The sequence below is a fragment of the Poecilia latipinna genome, unplaced genomic scaffold, assembly GCF_001443285.1.
Source record: "Poecilia latipinna isolate Pla-1442-1.1 unplaced genomic scaffold, P_latipinna-1.0 Scaffold1366, whole genome shotgun sequence".
NCBI classification, from domain to species: Eukaryota; Metazoa; Chordata; class Actinopteri; order Cyprinodontiformes; family Poeciliidae; genus Poecilia; species Poecilia latipinna.
Genome location: NW_015113982.1, coordinates 172,583 through 197,851, shown reverse-complemented (window position 1 = coordinate 197,851; position 25,269 = coordinate 172,583). Strand labels below are relative to the sequence as shown.

The 25,269-nt window shown below is 37.8% G+C and overlaps 1 protein-coding gene across 3 annotated transcripts in view; it reads left to right on the top strand.

Moving 5' to 3' along the window:
• Positions 1 to 25,269, top strand: part of mctp2b (multiple C2 domains, transmembrane 2b) — a 47,606-nt gene that overhangs the window by 12,368 nt on the left and 9,969 nt on the right. The window contains exons 2-16 of one of the 3 annotated variants that reach the window (XM_015056226.1): positions 1,731 to 2,264; positions 8,544 to 8,661; positions 11,307 to 11,449; positions 11,738 to 11,814; positions 12,646 to 12,760; positions 13,229 to 13,255; positions 15,402 to 15,569; positions 15,754 to 15,884; positions 16,572 to 16,758; positions 19,331 to 19,424; positions 19,507 to 19,609; positions 19,699 to 19,801; positions 19,978 to 20,079; positions 20,186 to 20,260; positions 23,020 to 23,139. In XM_015056226.1, coding sequence (XP_014911712.1) covers positions 1,740 to 2,264; positions 8,544 to 8,661; positions 11,307 to 11,449; positions 11,738 to 11,814; positions 12,646 to 12,760; positions 13,229 to 13,255; positions 15,402 to 15,569; positions 15,754 to 15,884; positions 16,572 to 16,758; positions 19,331 to 19,424; positions 19,507 to 19,609; positions 19,699 to 19,801; positions 19,978 to 20,079; positions 20,186 to 20,260; positions 23,020 to 23,139 — 2,088 coding nt within the window. In that variant the 5' untranslated portion in view covers positions 1,731 to 1,739. Of the gene's footprint in view, positions 1 to 1,730; positions 2,265 to 5,483; positions 5,602 to 8,543; positions 8,662 to 11,306; positions 11,450 to 11,737; positions 11,815 to 12,645; positions 12,761 to 13,228; positions 13,256 to 15,401; positions 15,570 to 15,753; positions 15,885 to 16,571; positions 16,759 to 19,330; positions 19,425 to 19,506; positions 19,610 to 19,698; positions 19,802 to 19,977; positions 20,080 to 20,185; positions 20,261 to 23,019; positions 23,140 to 25,269 lie in introns of those variants that run through there. The other 2 variants (XM_015056229.1, XM_015056228.1) reach the window with 2 other exon arrangements.

The following is a 25,269-nucleotide window of genomic DNA, read 5'->3' as shown; positions in this document are numbered from 1 at the left end:
TGTTTTGGAACCATGAGAAAACTTTAACAATAGGGGTGTATAAAACAAACAAAGCATCAGTTCCTATTTTGGTCTTGATATCGTGATGGAAACACAAAGTGGTTAAAATGCCAACACTGTGATTGTTAAATATATTTTTCATATTTATTTTCTCTGATTTCAGAAAAATAGTTTAAATATTTTTGAATGATAATAAACTAATCGGTTTTATTTCCTGAGATTATTAATGAATAATTTGATGAATAAATTAAATTAAACATTTTTATTAACTGCTAACATAAACTGTCCGTCGTCTCTGTCTTGTCAAACAGGTGCATATCCAGTTTTTATGGGTTAGTAAGTATTTTAATGCTTCCAGGAACAGTATTATTCTGAAAATGACTGGTTTCAAACGTTGTGCATGTCTTTGTGGGTTTTTAAATGTTTTTATTTACATTTTTTTATTTAAATGGGGATACTTGTTTACTTTTTCAATTGATTTATGTTTATTTTACAAAACTAACAAATGACAGTAAATGAACAATAAATGAAACTTGTTTCCAAAAATATATTTTTTTAATGCAGATTGCTTGTTTTAAGCAATAAAATTTGTATTTTCTGTCACATTTAAAACCCATACTGCAGAGTCTTTATTTTTAAAGGCCTTATTACCATATTAGTAATAAATGTCTATGCACACTGCTCTCTTACATGCAGTGAGGAAATGGTTTTGGGCTGTACAAATCTTTACCACCTTCAAAAGAACCTTAGATGCATTTTGAAAACATGAATTTCCCCAGGCTGATTTTTCTTTCCTTTTCTACGCGACCCTTCCCAGTCTGGGGTCTGAAACTCTTTGTATTTTTCTATCTCAACTGAAAGTGGAATTCCTTTCTTCTCTTGAAATATTTCCACAGGACTTTGTCAACATATTTGAATGTATTTTCTGTCAAACACCTTGATACTCAGCAATAGTTTGCTGCATTTAAATCTTGATTGAAATTAAAAATACAAAAGAGGACATAATTATAAATAAGAGGCCAAGGATTAGGTTGATTCTAGAAGTCCCACCTCATGAGCAGAGATGCTTTCAGGCAGATATCTTCCTTCTTCTGTTAGAGATGTGAATATTTCAGTGTCTTTAGGATCCCAATTCGATTCAAAGACGATTTCTGAGTCAGAAACCATTTTTTTTCTATTGATGGTCCAGAGATTCTGTGTAATTTATGTGATTGATAGAAGGGAAAAATAGATTTGTGCATACAATTCTCTAACCCAAGTTACCAGGATGAAGTCGGCCAGATGCCTGGAGTTTTTAAAAATAAAAAATACCAAAGAATTACTCCAAATACATACAGTGAAAGAGGCGGCCTCCTACGATGGCAGAAGAAGCGTAAAGCAAGATAAAGGACACTCGCAAATATTAGCATAGAAGACAAACATTAACGCATTTTAAAATAAATTTCTGAGCGTTTCAAATCAATTCAGAATTCTCAAGACTTGGATCTGTGCTTTTCTACAGAATCAGTTTTCTATCTTCCATGTGGTTTTGTTTCCTTAAATGGAATCACAAAAATCACCCAAGTTCCTGCAGTGGAAACTTACCTTCTGTTGTCTGTTTGTGTGGCAGCTGTTTCTGTTGCAGCTCCGATCTCTGTTCAAGTGTGAAATGGCTTGAGGATCACTTTGAAAGTCGTTTTGGCTGTTGGCTTAAACCTAATGCTCCTCCGTGTTTCTGTTTCTCACTCCAGCTGTTATTGATGCCCACACCTCTGCCCACGATGGAATCCAAGAAGCGGAGCAAGCTGGACATTTTCCGGAAGAAAGTCCTGCCTCGTCTGCGCCGGGGCAAGACGAGTCCCACCAAGCATGTCCTCCAACCCAACCACATCATGGACAACCGGATGAGCACGTCCGTCCCGGACATAAGGGACATGAGGCAGGAGTACGAGCGCGTCGCCTCCAGCACGCAGCCCCACCTCTACAACTCTCAGAACCACAACAGCATCTCGTCACAGCTGGACAGGCGTGCGGGTGGGAGTGGCCTGCAGGTGCCCAGTGCAGCCAACAAGAGCGTCTACAGGCGGAGCATGCCTGCAGACACCACAGACTGGGATTTCTCCCAGGAGGCAGTGAATGGTTTCTCTGGAGAAGAGACGATCTCGATGGAGACGCAGCAGAGAGCCGTTTCAGGCATGGAGCCCGAGGAGCTGGCCCTGCCAGAGATAATGACTGTTTACTCACCAGACGGGCCTGCAGAGGACTCTTCACCAGACAACACACAGGTATGCTAACTGCTCTTTAATTAAAACACACTGATACGAATCAGCTCTTCAGAGATAAGTGGAGTTTGTGTACTGAGTGATAATGGTTTAAACTTCTTTTGTTTTCAGAAAGCAGCAAATTAAAAACTGCTAGCTTGTTCATTTAAAAGTAGACTAATAATAAATATATGAAAAAACTAAATATGACATATCCTATACAGACCACGGCTGTCATGGTAACAAGTTTTGTTGGACAACAAAGTGTCCCAGAAGTTATTGCAATAATATTGTTTTGTTAGTAACATAACGATATAATAATTCAATAACACATGATCAGAGATCAATAAACTTTATATTCTAATTAACATTTTAAATATCCAGAATAAATAAACAAAATAGAAACAATAAATAAAGTGAATGATGAAGTTTCATGTTTTTATAGAAACAGAGAAAGCGTAAATCATGCAAGTGGAAGTTATTGAATTAGTTTTAATTTATTATGCGATGAATTGATGTACTGCTTATTGTGACAGGCCTAAAATAAACTGCATTTAAATTACAAACAACGACGAATTAAATCTGAAACATATTTGAAGACAAGCTTTAAAAAACAGTGAATATAAACGTTACAATGAAGAACTTTACAGCTAGACTTTCAGGATGAAGGTAATAAGATACTTTAATGAAATAAGACTTTGTTGTGTACATTGGTGTGGGGGAAGATATCAGGTGTATTTGCATAAAAATGAGAGTTTAACTTGGAGGCGCTGGATAAGCTGCTGGTGGTGCAGGATCTCCACCCAAAACCAACAGTCCACAGCAGCTCTGTGTAAACTGTGGCTGTGTGACTGATGGCTTCATTCTTAATTGGTTTTCCTTTAAACAGGGACAAGAAATGTTGTGCAAGTTTTCTCTTCACAAAAACAGGCTTCAAGTTTTAGCTACAAAATATTAAAACTGAGGTGTTTTATGTTCACAGTTCCCTTTTTATGAAAAGAGGGGGGCTTTGATTTACAGAGAGCTTAAATGTAAATCCACCCTCTCAAAATGAAGTAGTTCACTTTCATTTATTAATTTTCCTCGTTCTCCCCGGACCAGCTTTTCCTAAACTATGTTTGTCATTTTTTTAAATAGTTAATCATGAATGCTGAATTGTTTCTAGAGCTACACACACTGAGCGGATGTGCTGACATGTTTTGGCCTGAAGGTCTGGTTTAAGTGGGGCTTTACAACAGAGCAAGGATAACAACCGGGGATATATATTTTTTAGTGTTTTTGGTGTACAGTTTCTGCAGCCGATGCAATGAAACATGTTTGCGTTTACAATTATTGACTCATATCCAAATGTAGTCTTTAAGCTTGTGGTCAGAAAGTTCAAATTTGACTCCTCAAGTCGTCTTTATGTCATGCTTCACATTTTATCAGACCAACTCATGGAGAGTGTGTAAACGCTGGACGTGGACGACTTGGGTAGTTTTTTGTTGTAGGAAATGATGTTAAGTCTGTTTTTCAATTACATGGAGATGCAGGCATTTAAAGAAAATGAAAGTCTCCATTGATAATTGATTACCTAATTTTGATGAGTGGCAAAGTGGAAGTGCTTTGGTCACCTTACTTGGTTGTTGTTAACCATGATGTAAATCAATAAATAAATCAAAGAGTGGAAAGGAATTAGAAATGGTTCAGAGAAAGCCAAAAGCCACCTCCTGTAGGAATGCAGCAAACATTTGGAGGAAAACTGATGCTGCTTGTCACCATCCCTATAGTTAAACATGGTAGTAGCAGCATCATTCTGTGGGAACGCTTTTCTCTAGCTGGTAGAGTTGATGGAATAATGGATGGAGCTGAAAAGAATACGGAGCTTCCTGTCTCCAGCGGTCATTGGGCAGGAGGCCTGCAGAAAGACCCCAGACTGGGATTTGAACCAAAGATTGTTTTGCTGCATGACAACAGTGTTACCAACAACTCCACTGTGCATCCACCGCAAAAACACAAAACATTATTAAGTATTGTCTGCCTAGTTGCTAGTGCAAATATCTTAGTTATCTTAAAATAAGACAAAACTAATTTTTCAGAAGGATTTAGGAGCTTTGTTTAAGTCAGTAATTCCTTACTATTGATTTTAAAAAGCACTTGTTCCACTGGCAGATTATTTCAAGACATTTTTCACATGTTATAAGTGAAATAATCTGCCAGTGGAACTAGAACTTTTTCATCAACATTAGGGAATTATTGATTTAAGATGAGCTCTGATATCTTGCAGAAAAAGTTATCTGTAAGTTAGTTTTGTCTTATTTCATGTGTACCAATATTTTGCACTACATTATACTAAAAACTAAACCAAAAACATGTGGTAAGATTTTGTGCTTTTTTTATTTCCTCAGTAAATATTTTGATAAACAATCTTTTTCTTGTTTTCAGATAAATTTCAAGAAATATACTGATAATGGCATAATAATGCAAGTGCATTATTGCATTAATACCCTCTCAAATACCAATAAACGTTAACTTTGTAAAGAACACTTAACACTGGAACTGGAAAATGTTTTAAATATCCAGAATAAAAAACTACAACCAAAAACAATCAACAAAAAGGAAATGAAATCCACATACAACTGAAAATAAAAAAATAAATGTATCATGAACTCTCTGTAAACAAAATTGCCATTCAGAAACGATTAATCATCAGAAAGGAAATGACTGATCTCATTCTAATTCATCATATGATCAGCTGATTGACATCACACAATGTGAACAGGTTGGAGTGACTGAATGCCTTGTTAAGGTGCTGTTTGTTACATGGATGTGTGTTTAACTAGATCCTGTCCTCATTATCGGAGAGTCCTTTCTGCACGAAGCAGCCAACGTGGGTCCTGAACTTCTTTCCCAGTTTGCAGCAGCCATTTTACGCCTGAATATACAGTTGCCTAAATGTTTATTGCAAAGTTCACAGGAAATGATAACACACTTGTCATTTTACAAAGTAAAAGTACAAAGTAAACACATTCCCTCACAACAATAGTGAAAAAAGTGATCTCAGGGATCCTCTCTTTCTTATGATTTCTTTCTTTTCGTTGCACGTTTTTAGGGTTAAGTCTGTTTGCTCCCTGGGACTCAGGAATTTTTAATAACTTGCTCAGAGGATTTGTGTCCATGGCAGAAATGCCAAACAGGAATCAATACCTGACCCAGTAGTTGTTAAACTACCTCAGTCCTTTATTACCTGTAACTATATGCCTTTTAAAAAACACTTTCCTTTAGTGTCATATGACTTTGAAAGGATGTCTCGTCTTTATCTGTACAATATAAAACTCCTGATTTCTGCAGCCTCTTATCAAAGGACAAGGCCATGTGGAATGTAAGTGTAACTTTGCTGTTGAGCAACTTAAGCTTTTGATGTTTGGCTAATGGATGCAATACGTATTGTGAAATGTTTTTCTTTGAAAGATTGTGAAAATAGTGTGATTCTTTTTCCTTTTTAAATGGTTTCATTTTTGGTGTTTATATGAAGTATGGAGGTCTTTTGCACACTGACGAATAGCAGATGATTTTAAGTTGGATGACTGAGGTCAGAAGATCTCAGTTGAAATATAGATTATTTAGAAAGTGATATTTTGTTTATATTTTGGCTGTTATGGTTTTAGATTATAGATCATATTTCAGCTTGTGTTCAGTTTTTGAAGCCGTATGTTCATCGTTCTGCTTCGTCATTGAACCAGTTTATTGAAGACAACTGAATTCTTGGTCACGACGCAAAAATTAGTTTTTTGTTTTATAGAGAAAAGTTATGCAAAACTGCTTAAAGCAACCATTGGAGTGAGTTTACGGAACATCAAATAGCCATAAAAATACAAAAACAAAGCAAGTGGTGAGACTCCTGACTAGCAGGTTCTGTTTTGTGGTGCAAATCTGTCTGTAAAATACAAAGTTTTAAGGAGGGCTCTCTGGCCTCTTTGAGAAATGAGGCCAGTGCAATTCTTTAGAATTATTCAATTTATTACATCTTTTCAATGATTTATAAGTCAATACTCAGTTAAAAATGACGAAAATGCAAGACCGATTGGTCAGAGAGTGAAGAAGACTGAAAGTACGGCTGGGTTACGTAATCGGAAAAGGTAATAAAGAAATCAAGAGCACAAGACAAGAGCATAGTGCAGAACGGCACAAACTCACTGTGAGTAAAAGGAAAAGCAGAAAGCACGACTAACTGGAAGCAGCAAAGGAGACGAGTTCACAGTCTGACAGGAAGCAAAGATGAAGTGGGGGTCATATAACAAGAACCAGAGGGGATTTTCCGGTCATGACCATTGATGTAAGTTTCACAAAAAGAAAAACAGCAACACAATTTTCCCAACCGTGGCATTAGTCATGGTTGGTTAATCCTGAGTCATTTTTTAAAAATTCATAGTCAGAAATCGCTCTAAAAGTGTTCTATTGTCTTCAATAACTAAGAACTATTTTCTCTTTAACTACCCACTAGCTAAATTATTAGCTACCTTTGAGACTGGAGATCAGGCTTGTGTTTAAATTATATTCAGGATTTAAGTCGCTGACTTGGTAACCAAGTAAAAAAGAAAAAGACTCATTTGAGAACAAACCTAAACTGACCGACCGAACACATAGAAAACAAATCAGGCTGTGACCTTTGTACCTTGGTCTCTGTGACCTTTGTTGCCTTTCCTGATTAATGATTGTTAATTTATTAACCTACTGATAAGCAAACACAGACGAATATTATTCCATTCACATTTCAGTGGTTTAATGTTGTAGTTATCCAGTGACTGTGCATGTTTTGTCTGTTCACGTCTATAAAATATGAACCCAAATGCCATCAAAAATGAGACATAAAAGACTTTAGATGACTTACGAGGCCAAGTTTTGTCAGTGGTTTTATCCAGTACTGCTATTTTCATTTTTCAATTTTAGAATCTTATTTAAACGTGTATTTTATTCACACAGCTGTTCACTTTGATTTTTGCTTATGGGCCTGCTCCTGATTGAAATCAACATTTCAAAACTTTTGAGTCCAAACTCATTTCTAATGCGTCATTTTCCAGGAGCTGAAAGTCTTCCAACATTTTGAAGTTGTTCACATGCTTGTTAAGTAACTTCCTTTTGGCTTCCGTTAAAGAAAAACAATCCTAAACTCATGGAGTCAACCTGCATACCAACAATTCTGGCCTCTTGTAAAAATACTTAAATTATCTCTGAAGGGGCTTTACTTGTCACAAAGACTCAGTGAGTCCTAATTTCTTTTAGTTTAATCTGTTAAAGACTTAAAGTAAAGCAAATATACCACACAGGCAGACTGAAAATGGTATTTTAGGGAAGCAACAAAATGAATCCCAGAAGGCTTCTCTTTGAAAATTTGGCATATTTTGTCCTGTTAAAGACAAACAGTCTTTGTCACAAGACTGTTTACACACTGCAAAAACACAACATCTGACCAAGTATTTTGGTCTAGTTTATTGTGCCAATATCTTGGTACACTTGAAATGAGACAAAACTAATTCACAAGTAACTTTTTAAACCCCGCCTCTCGCCCGGAACGTTAGCTGGAGATAGGCACCAGCACCCCTCCCGACCCCACTGAGGGACAAGGGTGTTCAGAAAATGGATGGATGGATGGAAGTAACTTTTTATCAAGTTAGATGATCTTGTTTTGAGTAAATCATGTAGCATTGATTTAAATAAAGTACCAGTTACACCAGTAGATTATTTCACTTCTAACAACATTTTCCTCTTGTTATAATGCAAATAATCCACCATTGGAAATAGAACTTTATCATCAGCATTGAGAAATTATTGACCTTTGCACTAGAAACTAGACCGAAAATACCTAGCATGATTTTGTATTTGCAGTGTCCCTATTGATTTATTTGGTTAGTTTTATTTATTTTATTTTTTTCAACCAGGTATCATTTTTTCTTCCATTCTGTAATATTTTGTGTAGTTGAGGCATGTTTGTTCTCCACAAAGTTTCCTCATTTGTTTTTCATACATTATACAACATGCTGTTATGATCGACTTTGAAAAAGGTGAAAACAGCAACCTGAGACACCCAAACGCCATCAAAAACAAGAGCTTAAAAGACTTTAAATGACTTCTCAAGCCAAGTGTTGTCAAAGCTGGTTGGTTTAAAGGTTTTATATGCTGCTGCCATTTTTATTTTTCAATTTTAGAATATTATTTAAATAATATTCTGTATTTTATTCATGCTGCTGTTCACTCTGAGACACTGTTTTCAAAGCTAAAGCTACTTTTCTGTCTTTTAAGAAATGCCTTGCTTTCTCTGTCCAGGCCGAGATGGTGATGGAGCCCGAAAGTCCGTCGAACAACGTCCAAGATCTTCCGCGCTCCTATCTGCTGTCCATCACCCTAAAGGAAGGACACAACCTGGTTGTCAGAGACCGCTGTGGTAATGACTTTGTCCTGCTGCCAATAAACAAACTGAAGCGGACGGTGCCGTGACCCGCTCAACCATTCCCCGTTTTAAACTTTGTCCTTCTGCAGAATAATGACACACATTTCACGAGACATTAGGGAGAAAGAGTTAGTGCTCGGTTTGGTATTTGCATACATTTTGGAGGTGAAAAGATTTCGAAAAAGCAGAAAAAAACCCTAGATAATCTTTTAAACAGCCATCTGAATGTGATGCCTTTATCTTTTCAACAAGGAAACTGGGTTGAAAAGGAAGCAAATGAAGATAAATGGAGAAGTTTGATGGTGGAAATATGAAGTGTTTAGTTCCTCACGAGTGTGCATAGATTGGGACCTACTCATTCTCATATATGCCTATATTGCATCTATGCCACATATCAGTCACTCCCAGTTGACGCCAGTCTGTTTTTGAGCTGCGTTGATACTTGCATGTCTGGACTGGTGAGTAGGAGCAAATATTGACTATTTATTCTTCCAGCCTGTTTGCTTCTCGTGTGACACGAGCCGATCGTCTGAATCCACTGTACGGGACATTCGAACCTCTCTGAGAATACCGGCTCCCCTCGCGGTTGGTGCGCCTTTTCTGCTTCCACCGCTTAGTTTGCTCAGCCTCGTTTCCTTCATAGGGGCCAGGAATGCTCATTTGAATACAGGTGCCACTGAGTCGAGGGACAATAAAGACACCTGGGTGTTAGGCACGCTGCATGGTTTCTGCTGCGCCTTGGCAGATCTGCATACAGCTTAAACATACAAGAACCTGTTTGAGCCACACCCAGCACCGAATACCTGAGGCTCCTGGGACGCATTTGAATTCATTTTCCCTTGGTTGCCCGGGTGTTTGTTTACACGTGAACACACAGTGTGAAGGTAGCGCAGGAAATGAAGATGGGTTTGTTTCTATACAGCGTTGGTAAAAAAAGAAAAGTTTTCTTTTTTTCAAACATTAAGGATATTTTTTCTATTTTGATCAGATTACAGACACAAACATTTGAGTCGTTTGCTGCTGATTTTAAGATGCACGTTAACCAGAGCCAGACGTGATCAAGCCTAAACACCAGATAAGCCGTCGAGTTAAATAAGTCAGATAAATCCTGGGTGTTGCTGTTTCAAGACAAACACCCGTTACAATAGACAGTGTCTGGCAAACCTGTTGCTATCAATGCTCCACAAAAGGCCAAATCGATCCGTAAACGGCTCCATCCATTGTTACTTCCATAATCGGTGCGCTGCTGCATGACGTCTGCGTTCTTCTTCTGCACATGCGGGTCGCTTTGCGGACGTAAACCATTCACACAAACGTCTGATTGCAGTTGGGTTCAATTAGTAGCTACAAAAAAAATCATAATTGATAAAATACCAATAAAATCTGCTCACTTTTGTGTAAATGCATTGAAAAACATAAAAATAAATAAAAGTTGTTGCTAATGATGGAAATCGTTCATTAAGGTGTTTGACAACAAATGTCATCTGGGAACTGATGCATCTGCTCTCAGAGGATTGACTAAGCAACAGGTAGTTGCTTAGTCAATAGTTGCGTATAACACTCCTTATACAACCTCACTAACATCAGCTGTTGCTGAACTTTGAGTCCATCATTGAGTTAGCACTGAGCAACAGGAGGCAGCATGGCAGATTTTAGGCCAAACACATTTTTTGTACAAACCAACTTTTCTATTGGCACTTGCTGATCTGTGAAAGGTTCTCCAACTACGATTGGTTGGCGGCAGCCCCCACTCTTTCTCACATAGCTGACAGAGCCTTCACGATTAGCTTGGAGGAACTTCTGAAGTGAAAGTATCATAAAACAACGAGGAAATACTACAGCCATACAAATGTTGGCATGAACTCCAAGGTTGGCTTCCTGCATGTGAAACCGAGTTCAAAACGAGCGATGGCACATGATTAGCGTTTTGAACTGCCATCAGGTTTCATGCGGCTGAAGTTTAGTTGGCTTTTAAAGCAGGAAGTTGTGGTCCTGCTGCCTGGGGAGGAAAGAAAAGCCCCCACATGCTCCACATACACATGAGAAATAAAGTGAGCAGCCCAGGCCTCCTCTTTACTGGAAATCGGTACATTTCCTTGTAAGTATATTTTATAGACAATAGAACTGTGAATAACTTTATATAGACATAATGAAACAAAAGCAGGCCTGTATTTGGTGGGGTTTCTGTGTTTTTAGGTCAAGTCTGTTTTTAACTTCATAATGAAAAGTAGATTTATGAAGCCAAAACAGCTGGATGAAAGCACCGAGTCTGATTGTAATTGTTAATTTCAGATTCTCAAATATCGCAGACAGCAAAAAACACAAAATCTTACTAAGGATTTTTGGTCTACTTTATAGTCAAATATCTTAGTTTTGCCTTATTTCAAATGTACAAACTTTCACACAACTTTTCATCAAGATAGAGCAGCTTGTTTAAAATCAATAATTCCTTGATGTTGATGGAAAAAGTGCTTGTTCCATTGGTTGATTATTTCATTTCTAACAGAATATTTGTATTAGAAATTTGACCAAAAATACCTTATAAGATTTTGTGTTGCAGCTTTAATTTACAATTTCAAAAATGTCTCCTCTCACCCTTTCTATTTTTTTTTTCGTGTGTGCCCTAAAATGCTCTTTAGGTACCAGCGACCCTTACGTGAAGTTCAAGTTTGATGGGAAAAGCATCTTTAAGAGCAAAGTGATCCAGAAAAACCTGAACCCTGTATGGAACGAGTCCTTCGCCGTGCCAGTAAAGGATCTGAACCAGAAGATTTATGTCAAGGTAACGCCTCGTTCACAAGTCAGTCGTAGGGATCAGCTGGAACTCGTTCATAAAGGTCAACACGCCTCTTGGCTTCTGTTGAGTTATGTCACTTCTAGCTGTGTGGGAATTAAATGTTTCAATAAGCAAACAGAATAAGACACTTTATGAAAAAGCAGTGCTTGGTTAGCACATTAGCTCTGCCGACTAACAATTGTTTCCACAGTCAGTGTTGTGGGTGAAGTTCAGCAACTGTGACTTCCCCTGTTGTTCTCCGGGGTTAACACTTTGTTTTCTGATATGACACAGGTGTATGACAGCGATTTGACGTCAGATGATTTTATGGGCTCAGCCTCCGTTCTCCTGAGTGATTTAGAACTTGACAAGTAAGTGTCATGAATTATGAGTGCAGTGAATGTCTGAGGGGAGTAGTCTTGGTGTGAACTTGGTAGAAACTGTTCTTTCATTCATAACAGCATTTGCCAGTAAAAACGGGGAAACACCTTTGGCAGTTTCAGTGTATTTGCCTGTGTAGTTAGAATCCAGATAAATGGTGCCCCCTGGTGGGCATTTCTGAGGATGTTCCATCATGTGTTACCATTTATTATCACTTCTTTGTAGATATGGTACCTCACAGTTGTGAATTATCTTTGCGTTAAGATGTTTTAACCTATTACGCTTACTCAAATAGCCTCAGAAGTTTATTGGCAGAAACAAAGAGAAAGTCAGTTTTTCTTCTTTAAGCGAACTACAATTCCTATAATGTTATATTTTACACTATAAAATGAGTAAATGTAAAATCAAAAATACATTTAAACATGATCTTTTATGATGGAGTAGATCAAATACATTTTTTTCCCCTGTAAATTCCTTCTAGCTTTTGACATAGGGTACAGAGCCAAACCTTAAGGTATTTTTATTGTTGCTTTTATCTGACAGATGAGCACAAATAGTCCACATTTTTAAAGTGGAAGGAAAAGGATGCAGAGTTTTCAAAATGCTACAAAAATAAATCTAAAACGTTTGGTATGCATAAGTATTTATCTACTTCTCCATCCCTAAATAAGATGCAGTGCAACCAAGAATGTGTCACTCATATGAATATTGTAAATAGCAAACCTACATTTTCCAGCAGGACAACTATTGGTTTTGTACTCTTGGTTTTATTTGTTTGTACTTCTCTTAAACTGTTTAACCTTTTATTGACCTTTCCTTAGGTCCAATGAACTGTCGCTCACGCTGAATGACCCAAACACTCTGGAGGAAGATATGGGCTTCCTGCTGGTCAACATGACAATCACTTACAGAAACAGAAGCAGCAAGAAAGGCATTGTATGGCAAGCCCTTCATGTATTTACTGCATGTGTTCTGGAAGTAGAAATGTCTGTTTACGTTCGATTTACCACAAATTCAGGCATGGTGGAAAAAAAGCACAACTATTCTCTGTAGTTGTTTTTTTTTCTTAATGTTTAAAAAAGCAATCCTTAATAAAGGTTTAGTCTATCATTAAAGTTTTTATCAATAGACTTTGAAGCAATGTCTGTTTGACAGAAGTAACCCAAGTGGAAATATTACATTATGTACAAAGACACAGTGGTAAAAAACCAAACCTCTAATAAGAACTAATTAGTTTTGTAAACTGCCCTGATACATAAAACCTTAGATTTGGGAGAAAATGTGCTTTTTTAAAAATTGTGTCTGTTTGAATGTGTTTTTATTTTATTTTAAATAATTTCTGTATGGCCCACTAACCTCAGTGCCATTTTGTTTTGCACTTAACATGCATGCTCCTGTCAGCAGAAGTGGCCCAGAAAACGAAGTAGTAGGGTAAGGCATGGTGGAGGGAACACACTGGACAGACAATAAGCAACAATCAACTTGGTCAGCTTTATGACGGGTATCTGCCAAAAAAAAAATAATACAGAATCAGCTGTAAAAAGCTCAAGAGAACAATCATGTTTGGCTTTACCTCATTCTAATCAGACATGCTCTAAATTAAAGAAACAGTGTCAGCCACTGTGTATTTTGGCAGATATCTTTTAATGTAAAATGTCTGTCACAAGAGGGCAGCAAATTGCCATAATTTAGGGCATCTGTCTCTTTAGCTAAGATGTGACGGATATATGCAATCACACCTTTTTGTACCAATTTTAATTCGGTTTTCTCTTTTAATCTGTGTGTGTGTTTGAAATACAAGTCTGCAAATTGATCAATAATCTTTCTGCCATATTAACCTTTAGCCAATAGATTTTCTTGTACATTCAACGTTCCACTTTTAAGAACAAAACATTGTCACCCATTATATGCTCTGTAGTTTATTAGCACAAGAGACAATTACAAACTTTCCCCTGACCATAGTGGAGAAGAAGTCTGACCGTTGTGTTCTGAATTCACCGTGACAAAGGGGTATTAAACTCTCAGCAGTTTCTAAATGCATGTCTTGTAGCTTCTCTTGCTGCTGGCTTAGCATAGTGCATGAATCTGTTGTTGCAGCATGAGACGGTCTTCTTGTGGTCTTCTTGAGACTATGTGCATGCACATTAACTACACTCTTGTTTATGTAACTTGTGTAACTGAACAGGTGTACATGATGCAGTGTGGAATATTTTCTGCTTTAGCCAGTGTCAGAACAGTAACATCAGCTGTTCATCACCTGGCAGACAGAGAGGGTTTGTGATCGTCATCAAGCAAGGTGTTTGATGACTTTTACTTTTAAAAAACACTTTCACAGTGTCATGATGTCAATGTGATGGTATAATGTTATCTGATTCAGGGATGTCCAAAGTGTGGCCCATTAGCCATTTGTGGCAATAGAGGCCACATTTTTCATGGTGTTTTCCCACCTCATAGACTTGGATTGATTTCACACTCCTCTGTGTCAAACGATCCAAACCAGTTGAAAAACCTGTTCCCCTCCTCACCTGTGGTGGCACTGCACCAAAAACCACTGAAGGAAACAACAGAAAAACCTCTAAAGAAGACATGAGTGCAACGTCGTCCTTCATGAAATGTGAACAACATAGAAGTGGTGTCAGTTGCAGGAAGAGTCATTTTTCCAGCCAGCGCTATATTCACACGTTTGGTTTGGTTGTTTTTACCCAGAATGCCCTGCACTGTAGTCCACTTCCTGCTTTTGGAGCGGGCTCTGGTCCACATGCATCCACATATGCATTCGAACTGCACCAGACTTCACCTTAATGGGAGGATTTTAGGCGGACCAGAGTTTGATTTTACATCGGTGCCTTTTCCAACAAACCGGACTTTCTAGGCCAACAAATTAGAGTTTGATTAAAATTGACTAAGCAGTGACTGCTTCCTTACAATGTTATTTTCACACTCAGAAACATTCTTAAGATAAAAAAGTATTAGGTGCAACATGTGAATTTAATGAGTAAATTTTAGTCGGTCTATGTAATTAGTTAACCAGGTAATGCGGCACGCTGCGTATAGCTCACTGCCTGTCGTTTTAAAACACTGTTATGTTCTTAGCAGTGACGGGTGATGCTTCTTTGGTTTCCACACTGTGACTATTTGTGTTTTTCATGACTGATAGTAAAAATCCATCTGTGAGGAAGAAATCTAGAAGAGAATAGAGGTAAACTGTTGTTCGGGTAATCAGCTCTGGTTCGGTTCATGACTTTTTCTGTTAGGTGTCAGGGATAATAAAATTAATTAAGCTTACCTTAATGATGGATTCTTTAAAACCCAAAATGTGAATCAACATCCACAAAAATTTGACAGTTTATATATATATATTTTTGCGAGGTGTTCACAATAAGGATATAATTTTCAGTAATCTGACATTTGTTTCTGTCTTTTCTGATCTCATCTGTGCTGCTTATGTGCCCTTCTTGGATATTTAATTTAGCTTGATTTTTTGTTATTTATATCTTTTGTTCTCTCTCCTGATTTCCACCCTTCTTCAAACACTTTCCCCCATTTTTCTCATTCGGATACCGACCTCCTCTTACAGGTAGGGCCTTCCCAGAACTCTCAGTTATCGGATTTGATGAAGAAGAGTCAGATCTGGACGTCGCTTGTCTCGGTGACGCTGGTTGAAGGTCGGGGGTTGAATTTGGACAATCAGACAGGTGATGTGTTTGTTCGCTTCAAACTCGGAGAGCAGCAGTTTAAAAGCAAGGTACAAAAAAAAAAAAACATCTCTTCCATAAACATCTTTCTCCTTGTTTGTTTTGTTTCTCCTTTCTAGTAGTCTTTATTTCCCCTTCTTGCAAATCCATACACTATCGCTAAGTGCTTTTCTAATGTAATTTGTTAGAAATTAAAGTGTTTTCCTTTGTGTTTTATGTTCTTTTTTTATTCAGAATCACTGCAAAGTGACCAATCCTCAGTGGAGAGAGAGATTCACTATGAGACAGTTCCTGCAAGGCCCACAAATCCTGGAGGTGGAGCTCTGGTCCAGAGAATCACGAAGGAGCGAGGAGCGTTTGGCAATGTAAGGCTCTACTCCCCAAGTTACTATTGTTATTATTCCAAAAACTATTAAATCAGCTGCCTTTCCTCTGATACCCTAAAATGAAATGGAGCGTAAACTGTTGCCTTTGGGATTCAGGAACACAGGCAGGGAGGAAGTCATTGAAGTTAAAGACGGTTTAGGTTAAAAAGCAGAATCCTACATTTTGAACACCTCTGTTCACTCTATTGTCTGAAAATGGAAATATATTGTAAAAAAAATGCTATCAACTTATATAGTTGCTCTGTATGGATCAGATAAAAAACAGTTTAATATAAAATACTTTATCAAAAATAATGAATTTCTCAGAACATATAAATTTTTCCCCAGTTTTTCTCTGCTCTTTTATTGCTCATTTCCCTTTGCCTTTATTTTTAATGTGTTCTTCTGAATGTGTATTAACACGATTGTTGTTAAAAATCTTGGTGCACATATCAACAAGGAGTGCTATAATATAGATTTTGGAAAATTAATTGTACAGGATTAGGATCAGTTGGGGTAGTTAGAAATTAAACACTATAACACTAATTAATTTAAAATAAATCCAAAATAATTATTTATGCCTCTATTTTTTGGAATAATTAGCTCACACTGCTGAACCTTTGCTTCGTTAATCACCCTAACTTTTCACTTCTGTAATCAAACTGCTCCGTGTGTGTACCCGTCCAGGTGTGAAGTGGACCTGACCCAGATCCCTTTGAACACGCGGGCGTTGTTTAAGGAGTTCCTGAGTCCCAACAAAGGAACCTTGGTCTTCCTGATCACACGAAACGCATGCAGCGGCGTCTCCATCTCAGACCTGAGCGCCGCGCCGCTCGATGAGCCGCAGGAACTGAAGAACCAGAAGGAGAACTACGTCAGTATCCAGACTGTGCACTTCACCACCCACCTACTCCTCTGCTGTTCACACTCTAAACACTTCATTTAAAACACCTCTGGAACGTCGTACGCAGCCTCCGTTTGTTGCCTGAACACTGTTGTTCTTTTGGCCTGAAAACATGACTGGTTGAATCTATCAGTCAATCAATCAACCAAATTTTATTTGTTTAGCACATTTCAGCAACAAGGCTTTACATCATAAAAGCACAATGTCATGCAACATAAAATCAACAGTTCAAACATTACATTTAGTCAATGTTTCAGTTCAGCTGATGGATGCAGCTTTAGGAAAAGGTGATGGTCATCACAGGTTGCAGTTTTTTGGAATTCAATTGTTGCTTTTTCCAGACTTGATCAGAGTTTTGGGGAATTTCAGGGGTTCTTTGTAAACAAATTTAACAGAATCCTATTTCTTGAAGAACTATAATCAACAATATTACAAACATATTTCTTCCTGTATGGTTTTATTACTATTTAAACAAGGAGCAGAGGCAACGTCAGGCCGAGTCAAACCTGTTTAAACTCTTTGACACATTAGCGGTTAGCCACTAGCGGTAAATAGCAGCCTCTTTTTTTTTTTTTTTTTTGTTTGTTTTATTTTTTTCTGTGAGAAGGTGAATCACTACCTTTAAACTGAAATTGATTTATTTATTTGTATACAGGAAAATGTTAAATATTAACAAATATCAAACACTTTAACATTTATAGCCAGAGTTCATTTGCAATGTGTGTCCCTCCCTGAATGTTTGGTCACATAAAACAATAAAAACATGATGCAAAATGTGAAATGCAAATAAAGATATAAAAACTTTGAAATTAATTAGAGCAGTAATGGAAAAACACTATCAAGGAGTTGAAATTTGGCAGTTATTCCTTTTTGTTCAGTTCGGTTTTCATTGTGCAGGAAGGGAAGTCCACACGTTGACCCCATTACCCAGAATGTTTGGCCAGTTGAACCAATAGTTTCAGGAGGAATCAAAAGGTCACTGAACAACATTGGAGACTTTCCAATTATTTTTATATTTATTTTTTGAAAACAGCACGGTGATGATCACAGGCATCTCATCCAAACCAAGAAACCAGGGACACTTAATCGATTTCCTAAAATGGGTTTAAAAAAGATTCAATAAATAAATGATGGAGGTGAAAACTTGAAGGAATTATTCTGTAGATGGCAGTACATGTTCAGAAAAGATCTGAAAAGAATAATCTGTTTCATTTCAAATGAAAAAAGTGGGTTAAATGGTTTTTCATGCAGTTTTAAACAGCAGTAAGTCAATCATAAAGTGAACTCAGAATAACAACATTTAATAAAGTCCAACCTGGAGGCAGAATGATGTCCCTTTGTAGAAATAAGGAGTATACAACAGGCAGAGAGTCCAGGTTTGTCGTCTGGGTAAACTATACTTGCTCGTGTTTAAAGACAAGAAGGGGGTAACTACTGTTTTGGAGAAAGCACCCTATTGCAATCTGCTTAAACGTTGTTGGGAGAAGCTTTCACATCAACTATTATAGGCGCTTGTGAGTGTCAGATTTGCAAGGCTAGTTACACTTAATGCCTAAAAGTATGAATTTAATTGCAGGGACTTGAATGTTGCTTGTAATCTGTCACAGGGAGTATTTATTTGGGTTGACTGTCAGCTCCATGTATGGAAATGTTGTGAAAACTTTGTCCTGACTGAAGGTTTGGTGGGAGAAGAGACGCAGAAGAAGAAGAGAGAACTCACTAATGTTGCATTACCAAGATGTCTTTGGTTATAGAAACAAAAAGGGTTTTTTTTCTTATTATTGTATGTAATAATTCACCAAAACCATTCACTGCAAAAAAACAAAAAAACAACAATAATAAAAAACTGACTGAGTATTGTTGGTGTAGTTTTTAGTGCAAATATCTTGGTTCACTTGAAAGAAGACAAAACTAACTTACAAGTAACTTTTCATCAAGACAAGTAAATAAACCTTAATATTGATGAAAAGGTCCCTCTTCAACTGCCAGGTTATTTTACTGATAACAAGACATGTTTTCCATTTATGGAATTGGCATTTTTCATCAATATTAAGGAATTATGTACTTAACACCAGCTCTTATATATTTGCTGGAAAGTTACCTGTGCGTTAGTTTAGTCTTTTTTCCAGTATTTGCACTATAAACTAGACAAAAAATACTTGGTAAGACTTTGTGTTTTTGTATTGTTGGTAAATCTCTATTAATAACACATTATGATTTAAAGTTTGCTGAGTTTCTTTTCCTTAAATCATTATTAGGATGCCTGGATCCACTATTTTCACTTCTGATGCCGATGCAGGTATCTGAAGTTTAGTATCGGCTGAGTTCGATGCGATACAGAAAACTACTACTGCATTTACTTAGAACCTTTCTGTTTTATGAACACAGACATAAATGAACTTCCAAATTAATTTGATAATTGCACGATACCCGATGCAGAATCTTTTTCAATATGGGGACTGATACAGATATTATCGGATCGGTGCATGTCTCTAAACATTATGCTTCTACAGCTCACTCCGTCTGCTTTTCGTCTCTGTAGAGTTTGCAAAGATCTCTGACAAACCTGCGGGATATCGGTCTACTTCAAGTCAAAGTCATCAAGGCCGCAGACCTGATCGCTGCTGATTTAAACGGTATTTACATATTTAGACTTAATTTTATCATTCGCAGCTAGTTTTGTTGCTGTCCGTCTTCAGTGTTTGCTCTTGTCCTCAGGAAAGAGTGACCCTTTCTGCGTGTTGGAACTGGGCAACGACCGGCTGCAGACCCACACAGTCTACAAGAACCTCAATCCGGAGTGGAACCAAGTCTTCACTCTGTTAGTTTGAGTCTCAGTTTTAAATAATGACAAACATGACTCTGATTCCTGCTCCGTCTGTCCCTGACCTCCTCGTTCCGCTCCCACAGGCCTGTCAGGGACATTCATGAGGTCCTCATGGTGTCCGTGTTTGATGACGATGGCGACAAGGCGCCAGACTTTCTAGGAAAAGTCGCCATTCCGCTCCTCTCGGTATGCGTTCGACTCTGACGCAGACAATAGGCCAATCTATTTACACTTTGGGCTTAAATTAAAGTGAAGCGGGTGATAACACCTCAGCGGACAGGAGACTCTGAGATCTAATCCAGCGTGACTGCTGTTCGGGTTCATGGCTGAGTTCAGCACCTCGTGGCCTTTCTGTCCTGCAGATCCAGAATAGACGACGGGTTGTCTACATGCTGAAGAAGGAGGACTTGGGCCGACTGTTAAAGGGGAGCATCACTCTAGAGCTGGAGGTTATTTTTAACCCTGTAAGTGAAAGTTCAGCCTCTACTTGTGACACAATGAAACGTGAAGGAAGCCTTTGAAACACAAGCTTGATGCCGTCCAATCCTCTGCTGTTTTCTTTCTCGTCAGGTCAAAGCAAGTATAAGAACTTTCCAGCCCAAGGAGAGGGCTTTCATGGAGGATAATCTGAAATTTTCCAAAAAGGTTCGTCCCAGCTTTGACCAAATATTAAAATTATCATTTCCCATACAGACACAGTGCTTGCTAGTGGTTTTTAAAAAAAGGTTTACAAATAAAAATCTGACAAGTATGTCCTGTAGTTGTATTCAGTCCTCCCAACGTTAACTTTGTGTAGAACACTTCATACTGGACCTGCAGTGTATTTTAAAAATCCAAAATAAAACACAACAACCAAAAACAATAACTAAAAGGGAGGAAAAACACAGAAACCATAAACAAAAAGTATTATGATATCTCTGTAAACAACATTGCTCTTCAAAAAAAAAAAAATTATGATCAGAATGGATTTTATCAAGATATTTTTAATTCATCATGCAATTGATTGATTAACTGCTTATTGCGGCAGGCTTCAGAATGTCTTCTTTAATCTGAACACAACACAACCAGCATTTCCTGTTGTGTTCATGTGAACAGAAAGGAAACTGCAAGCGGTTTGCAGTTTCCTTTCTAGGCTTTTATTGTGAAGGTTTGCCGTATTCATGGAGACACGGACCCTCACATTATCGTTTCAGCCGCTCTGCCGAGTGTAATCACACCCTTGGGAAAAAAAAAATGTTGGTTAGTCCAATAAAAATTTGAGCTGGTAATTAGTTAAACAGACCAACCAGAACATTCTGAAGAGCACAAAAATCCAGCTAAATGTTTGCTTACCCGCTCTGCAGCTGATAGCAGCAGCAGGAGGAGAGGGCTCTGGTTTCTCTCTCCTGCCCGTCTGCTACAAAACTGGTCTTCATTCAAAATATTGAGAAACCATAATAACTTTGCAATGTTGTCAAATATTGTATAACAGCATTGATTATTTATTTTCCATCATCACAATGTCCCCAAAACTCTCACTAAGATCATCTGTTTTCATAAAAGGACGGTGAAAATCCATCTAAGTAGTTCCAATATTAACTGGGAAGCAAATTATATACAAGAGTTGTTCATCTTTTCATACATTGGAGTTTAATGTATTTCTTAAATGTATGTTTGTGTTTTTAAGTGTCCATTTTATCTGATATTTACTCTATATTTGAAAACTTTTGCTGTTCTCAAGTTGAAAAAACTTGAAAATTCAAATGTGCTTATACCATAATGTATCTATTTCATTCTATTCTATATAATCATTTATATATAGATATATTTTATTATGTTCTTCAACAAACCTCAAACCTTCACAGAACAGCTGAACTTGCACTGAGATTAAATTACACACAATTTTTGAAGCAACAATTTGCATTTAATTTAATTTAAAGGAAATGATGCATGATTTTATTTTAAGTTATTTGTTTCCAAGTTTTCATTGCAGAGTGTAACTATACTCTGCTTTGTGTTGTCAAATCACATAAAATCTCAACAAAACACAAAATGACTTTAGTTCTGTCATCAGGAAGGGATCACTTCAATCACTAACAAATCTCGATATAAACAGACTTCAGTCTTTTGTTCTTTGATTAACTTTGAATCACTGCAGACATTTGTCTAAATTAGCTGCTCTCTGCGTTTTAATTGAGCCCAACGTGGAGTGAATTCTTGCTTGCTGTTCTGCTACATTAGCTTGATATACAGTGTGTAAGACAGGGTGCGAGACTGGGTGCCTGACTGTCTGCACTTCCCACAACGACTCATTGTTGTCAGACAATACGTTGCTCACTAGCACCACAGAACTGGCTTCTGAACTGCAGACTGGGCTCACACCATGCAGGTCTGCTGTCGGTTTTAATGTTCAAAGTCTCGTTTGCCAAAATCAGGTCAGATTACTGACATTTCTTTACCGACGCTGCAGAAACACAACTTCTTAACACGTTCTTTTTTGGCTAGTTGCTAGTGCAAATATCAGGTTGCTGCCTGAATAAAGACCTAGATACTAGATATTCATAAATACAACAACTAATATTGCTGAAGAAGTTTTAAAAGAACTGGCTGGTATGCATAGCTCATACTAGCCAGAATTTATGTTTTCACAATGAAATTTCAAATCTTTAATTTGTGAAATTGTAGATTTTTTTTTTCTGATTATCATGAAGGTATTTTTACTCCTATTTGGACAATCTGAAATAACATCATAAAACACACATTTTATATTATTTAAATTCAAGCTGAATTTTTATGTTTAATGTTGGTAATAATGTACTTTTAGATCATTTACTTATTATTATTGTTATTATTTGGAACTATTTAAAACTTTGAAATAACTTTCCATAAAATTATGTTGAATTCTGTATTTGAAGTAAAATAAATTATTTTAGTCAGACTGTCTTAAATTAGTCAAGCTAATCAAATGTAATAAATCAAGTTTAAAAAACTTAATTGAAATGTTACCAATTGAAGCATTCCAGTTCTCCTTTAAGGCAAACTAAATAGTTCTTGAATATAGATTTTAAAAAGTACCAGTTCCACTGACAGATTTTTTTCACTTAACATTGTTTTTATTACAAGTGAAAAAATCTGCAAGTGGAGTTATTTACTTACAGGAAGCTTATATATCTTATGTAACATAAAAGAGTTACATTTATGTTAATTTTGCCTTATGTCAAAAGTAATGAGATATTTACTATTTAAAGAAAACCAGTTTGATGTTTCTCTGATGTTTTCTTGCTGATTGCAAGTCAAATATATCTCACAAAGTCCCACATTAACCAAAGAAAACCAGACCCTCGGATGTATTTTTTGTTATTATTTTTTTACTCCAACTTAATGTGTTTGTCTTCTGTGTGTGTTTTATTATCCGTGTCTTTCAGGCTCTGGCCAGGAATGTGGCGCGCGTGAAGGTGTTTTACACGGCTATCAGGTCCACTCTGCAGTACATCAAAAGCTGCTTCCAGTGGGAGAGCGTTCAGAGGAGCCTGCTGGCCTTCCTGGTGAGGAGCTTCAGCTGCTGATCAACAACACTATCTGCATTTCTTTCTCTCTCTCTTGTTTTCCCTGCGAGGCTGCGGAAGACGACCGCAGCCCCGGCCAACCCTTACTTGAACTCTCCCCGAGAGATTCTTAATCAATGCAGCACAAGAAAAAACAAGGAAGAAAGAAAAAAACCTGCTAGCTAGCTCCTTGTCTGAGCGGTCGGCTTTCGGTTTCCTCCTGGATGCAGAGTTAAGCCTCAGCTGTGAGAGAGCCGGGTCCCAGCGGAGTCGGGATGGCCTATTTTCTCCCTGACAACTCATTAACCCCTCCGTCCGTTCTGCGCTCCATTTTGATTCGGACCCTACGTTATTCAGCTGGAGTCTCGATTAGAAAGCTCTTCAGAGATATGACCACCTCTCCATTCTGTGTAACATAAATGTGAAGACAGAAACACAGAAAGTAACCTTTTCCTTCTTTTTATTGTCGGCCATACAGTTTCAACTTTGAAATTCGAGCGTGGGCAGATGTTTTGTCGTTGCCTTCCGTCCCACATCGCAGTCGATGGAAATAGCATAGAGCGAGTTTTTCATTAACAATTCAAGCAATCAGGGTCATTGAAAGGTCTTTTTGTTTTTACTTTCCCCATCCCAGAGATGGCGCTAAAGTTTTGCTCTCGGTTGGAGGGCGGGAGGTGGTGGGGGAAGCCTTCTGCAGGGCTAATGAGGAGACAGTTTGCTTGCCAGTAGCACAGTTTGCTCAGTTTACTGTGAAAAACAGGAGCTGTAGTGGAGCTGTAATCTGATTTGAGTCATGCATTTAGTCTTTTATGGCCATAAAATGCATCAAACGGGGAGGGATCAGAGGTCGGCGCGGGCTTTAATCAGCAGCCTCTTGCAAATGAAACGTCTAAGCCGTATTAAAACGCGAGATTTAATGGGAAAACAATGCACTTTAGCTGCGAAGACAAAGCGTTCCCTCTTCCACACTGCCGACTTTCCGCCATGGCATTCCTGTTTTAACTGACAGCTATTCGGGCAAAAAATCGGGGCGATGTACAGCAACACGCACGTCCTCCGTTTGAAAGACAGCACCATCTGTAGTCATGTTTTCACACTGATGCCCACTGCCTTGTCAAGCCTCAGTGAGAAGAAATAAATGGCTGCCCAGTAATACCACCACATAAGCATAATGAATCAAAGCTTCGCTCTGCATGACAGCCTGCGCTGACGAACCACCTGCACCATCTGCCGGCTGTCACACAGGGAGCTGAAACGCACTGTAAATCGGCGAGACGCCTTAACCCCGGCAGCCGCCGTCCTCCTCCTCCAAACTGCTGAGCTAAAAAAAATAATAATAATAATTAAAAAAACGATTCATAAAAACGATTTGCCTTTTCTTGTTTTTCATAATTTACTGAGAATCGGAAACGAAACGGGCCGTCTGTTACCAAACGGTAACCCCTCGACACTTCCTCGGTTTCCCCTGCCTCCTGTCTGCGCTGGTGTTCACTGTGAATCTGTCACTTTTTAAATGTGTTCCTCATTATGCAAACACTGTTGTCAGTGTTTAATTCCTGCATTTGGTTTCCCAACTATTTTTCCACCTTTTGCTTACCGGGAGGATCTCTATGGTTCTTGAAGGATCTGAGAATAATTAGCAGTGGTGTGCGGCAGAGCCGAGGCGGAAAACACGTGAACTCTAATGCTCATCTCGTCCAGCCATACTTTTATTCCTTATGCGTTGCATAGTGAGCCAGAAAAACATGCATTTCCTGTGAAAACGCGCTGTGAATACTGTAAACTGAATGTTTTTGGTGAAAATTACAGGAGCATTTTAAGTCCTTAAAATTATTTAAGTGGTGAAAAAAACCGATAATCTGTAAAACATGTATAGACAAACTGTTGAAGAGGAGTGAAAACTTTCAGGCAATGAAAAATACACAGCTAAGAAGTTTTAATTAACACTGCTTACAATGCTATAGTGTATATTTCTTCATAACATAGGAAAATGTTATAAGTGAAATGATGTTGGAGTGGATCTAGAACTTATTCATCAATATTAAGGGATTTTTGACATAAGTAAGCTCCTACATCTTAAACTTGCTTGTAAGTTAGTTTAGTCTTATTTCAAGTCAGCTAATACATTTG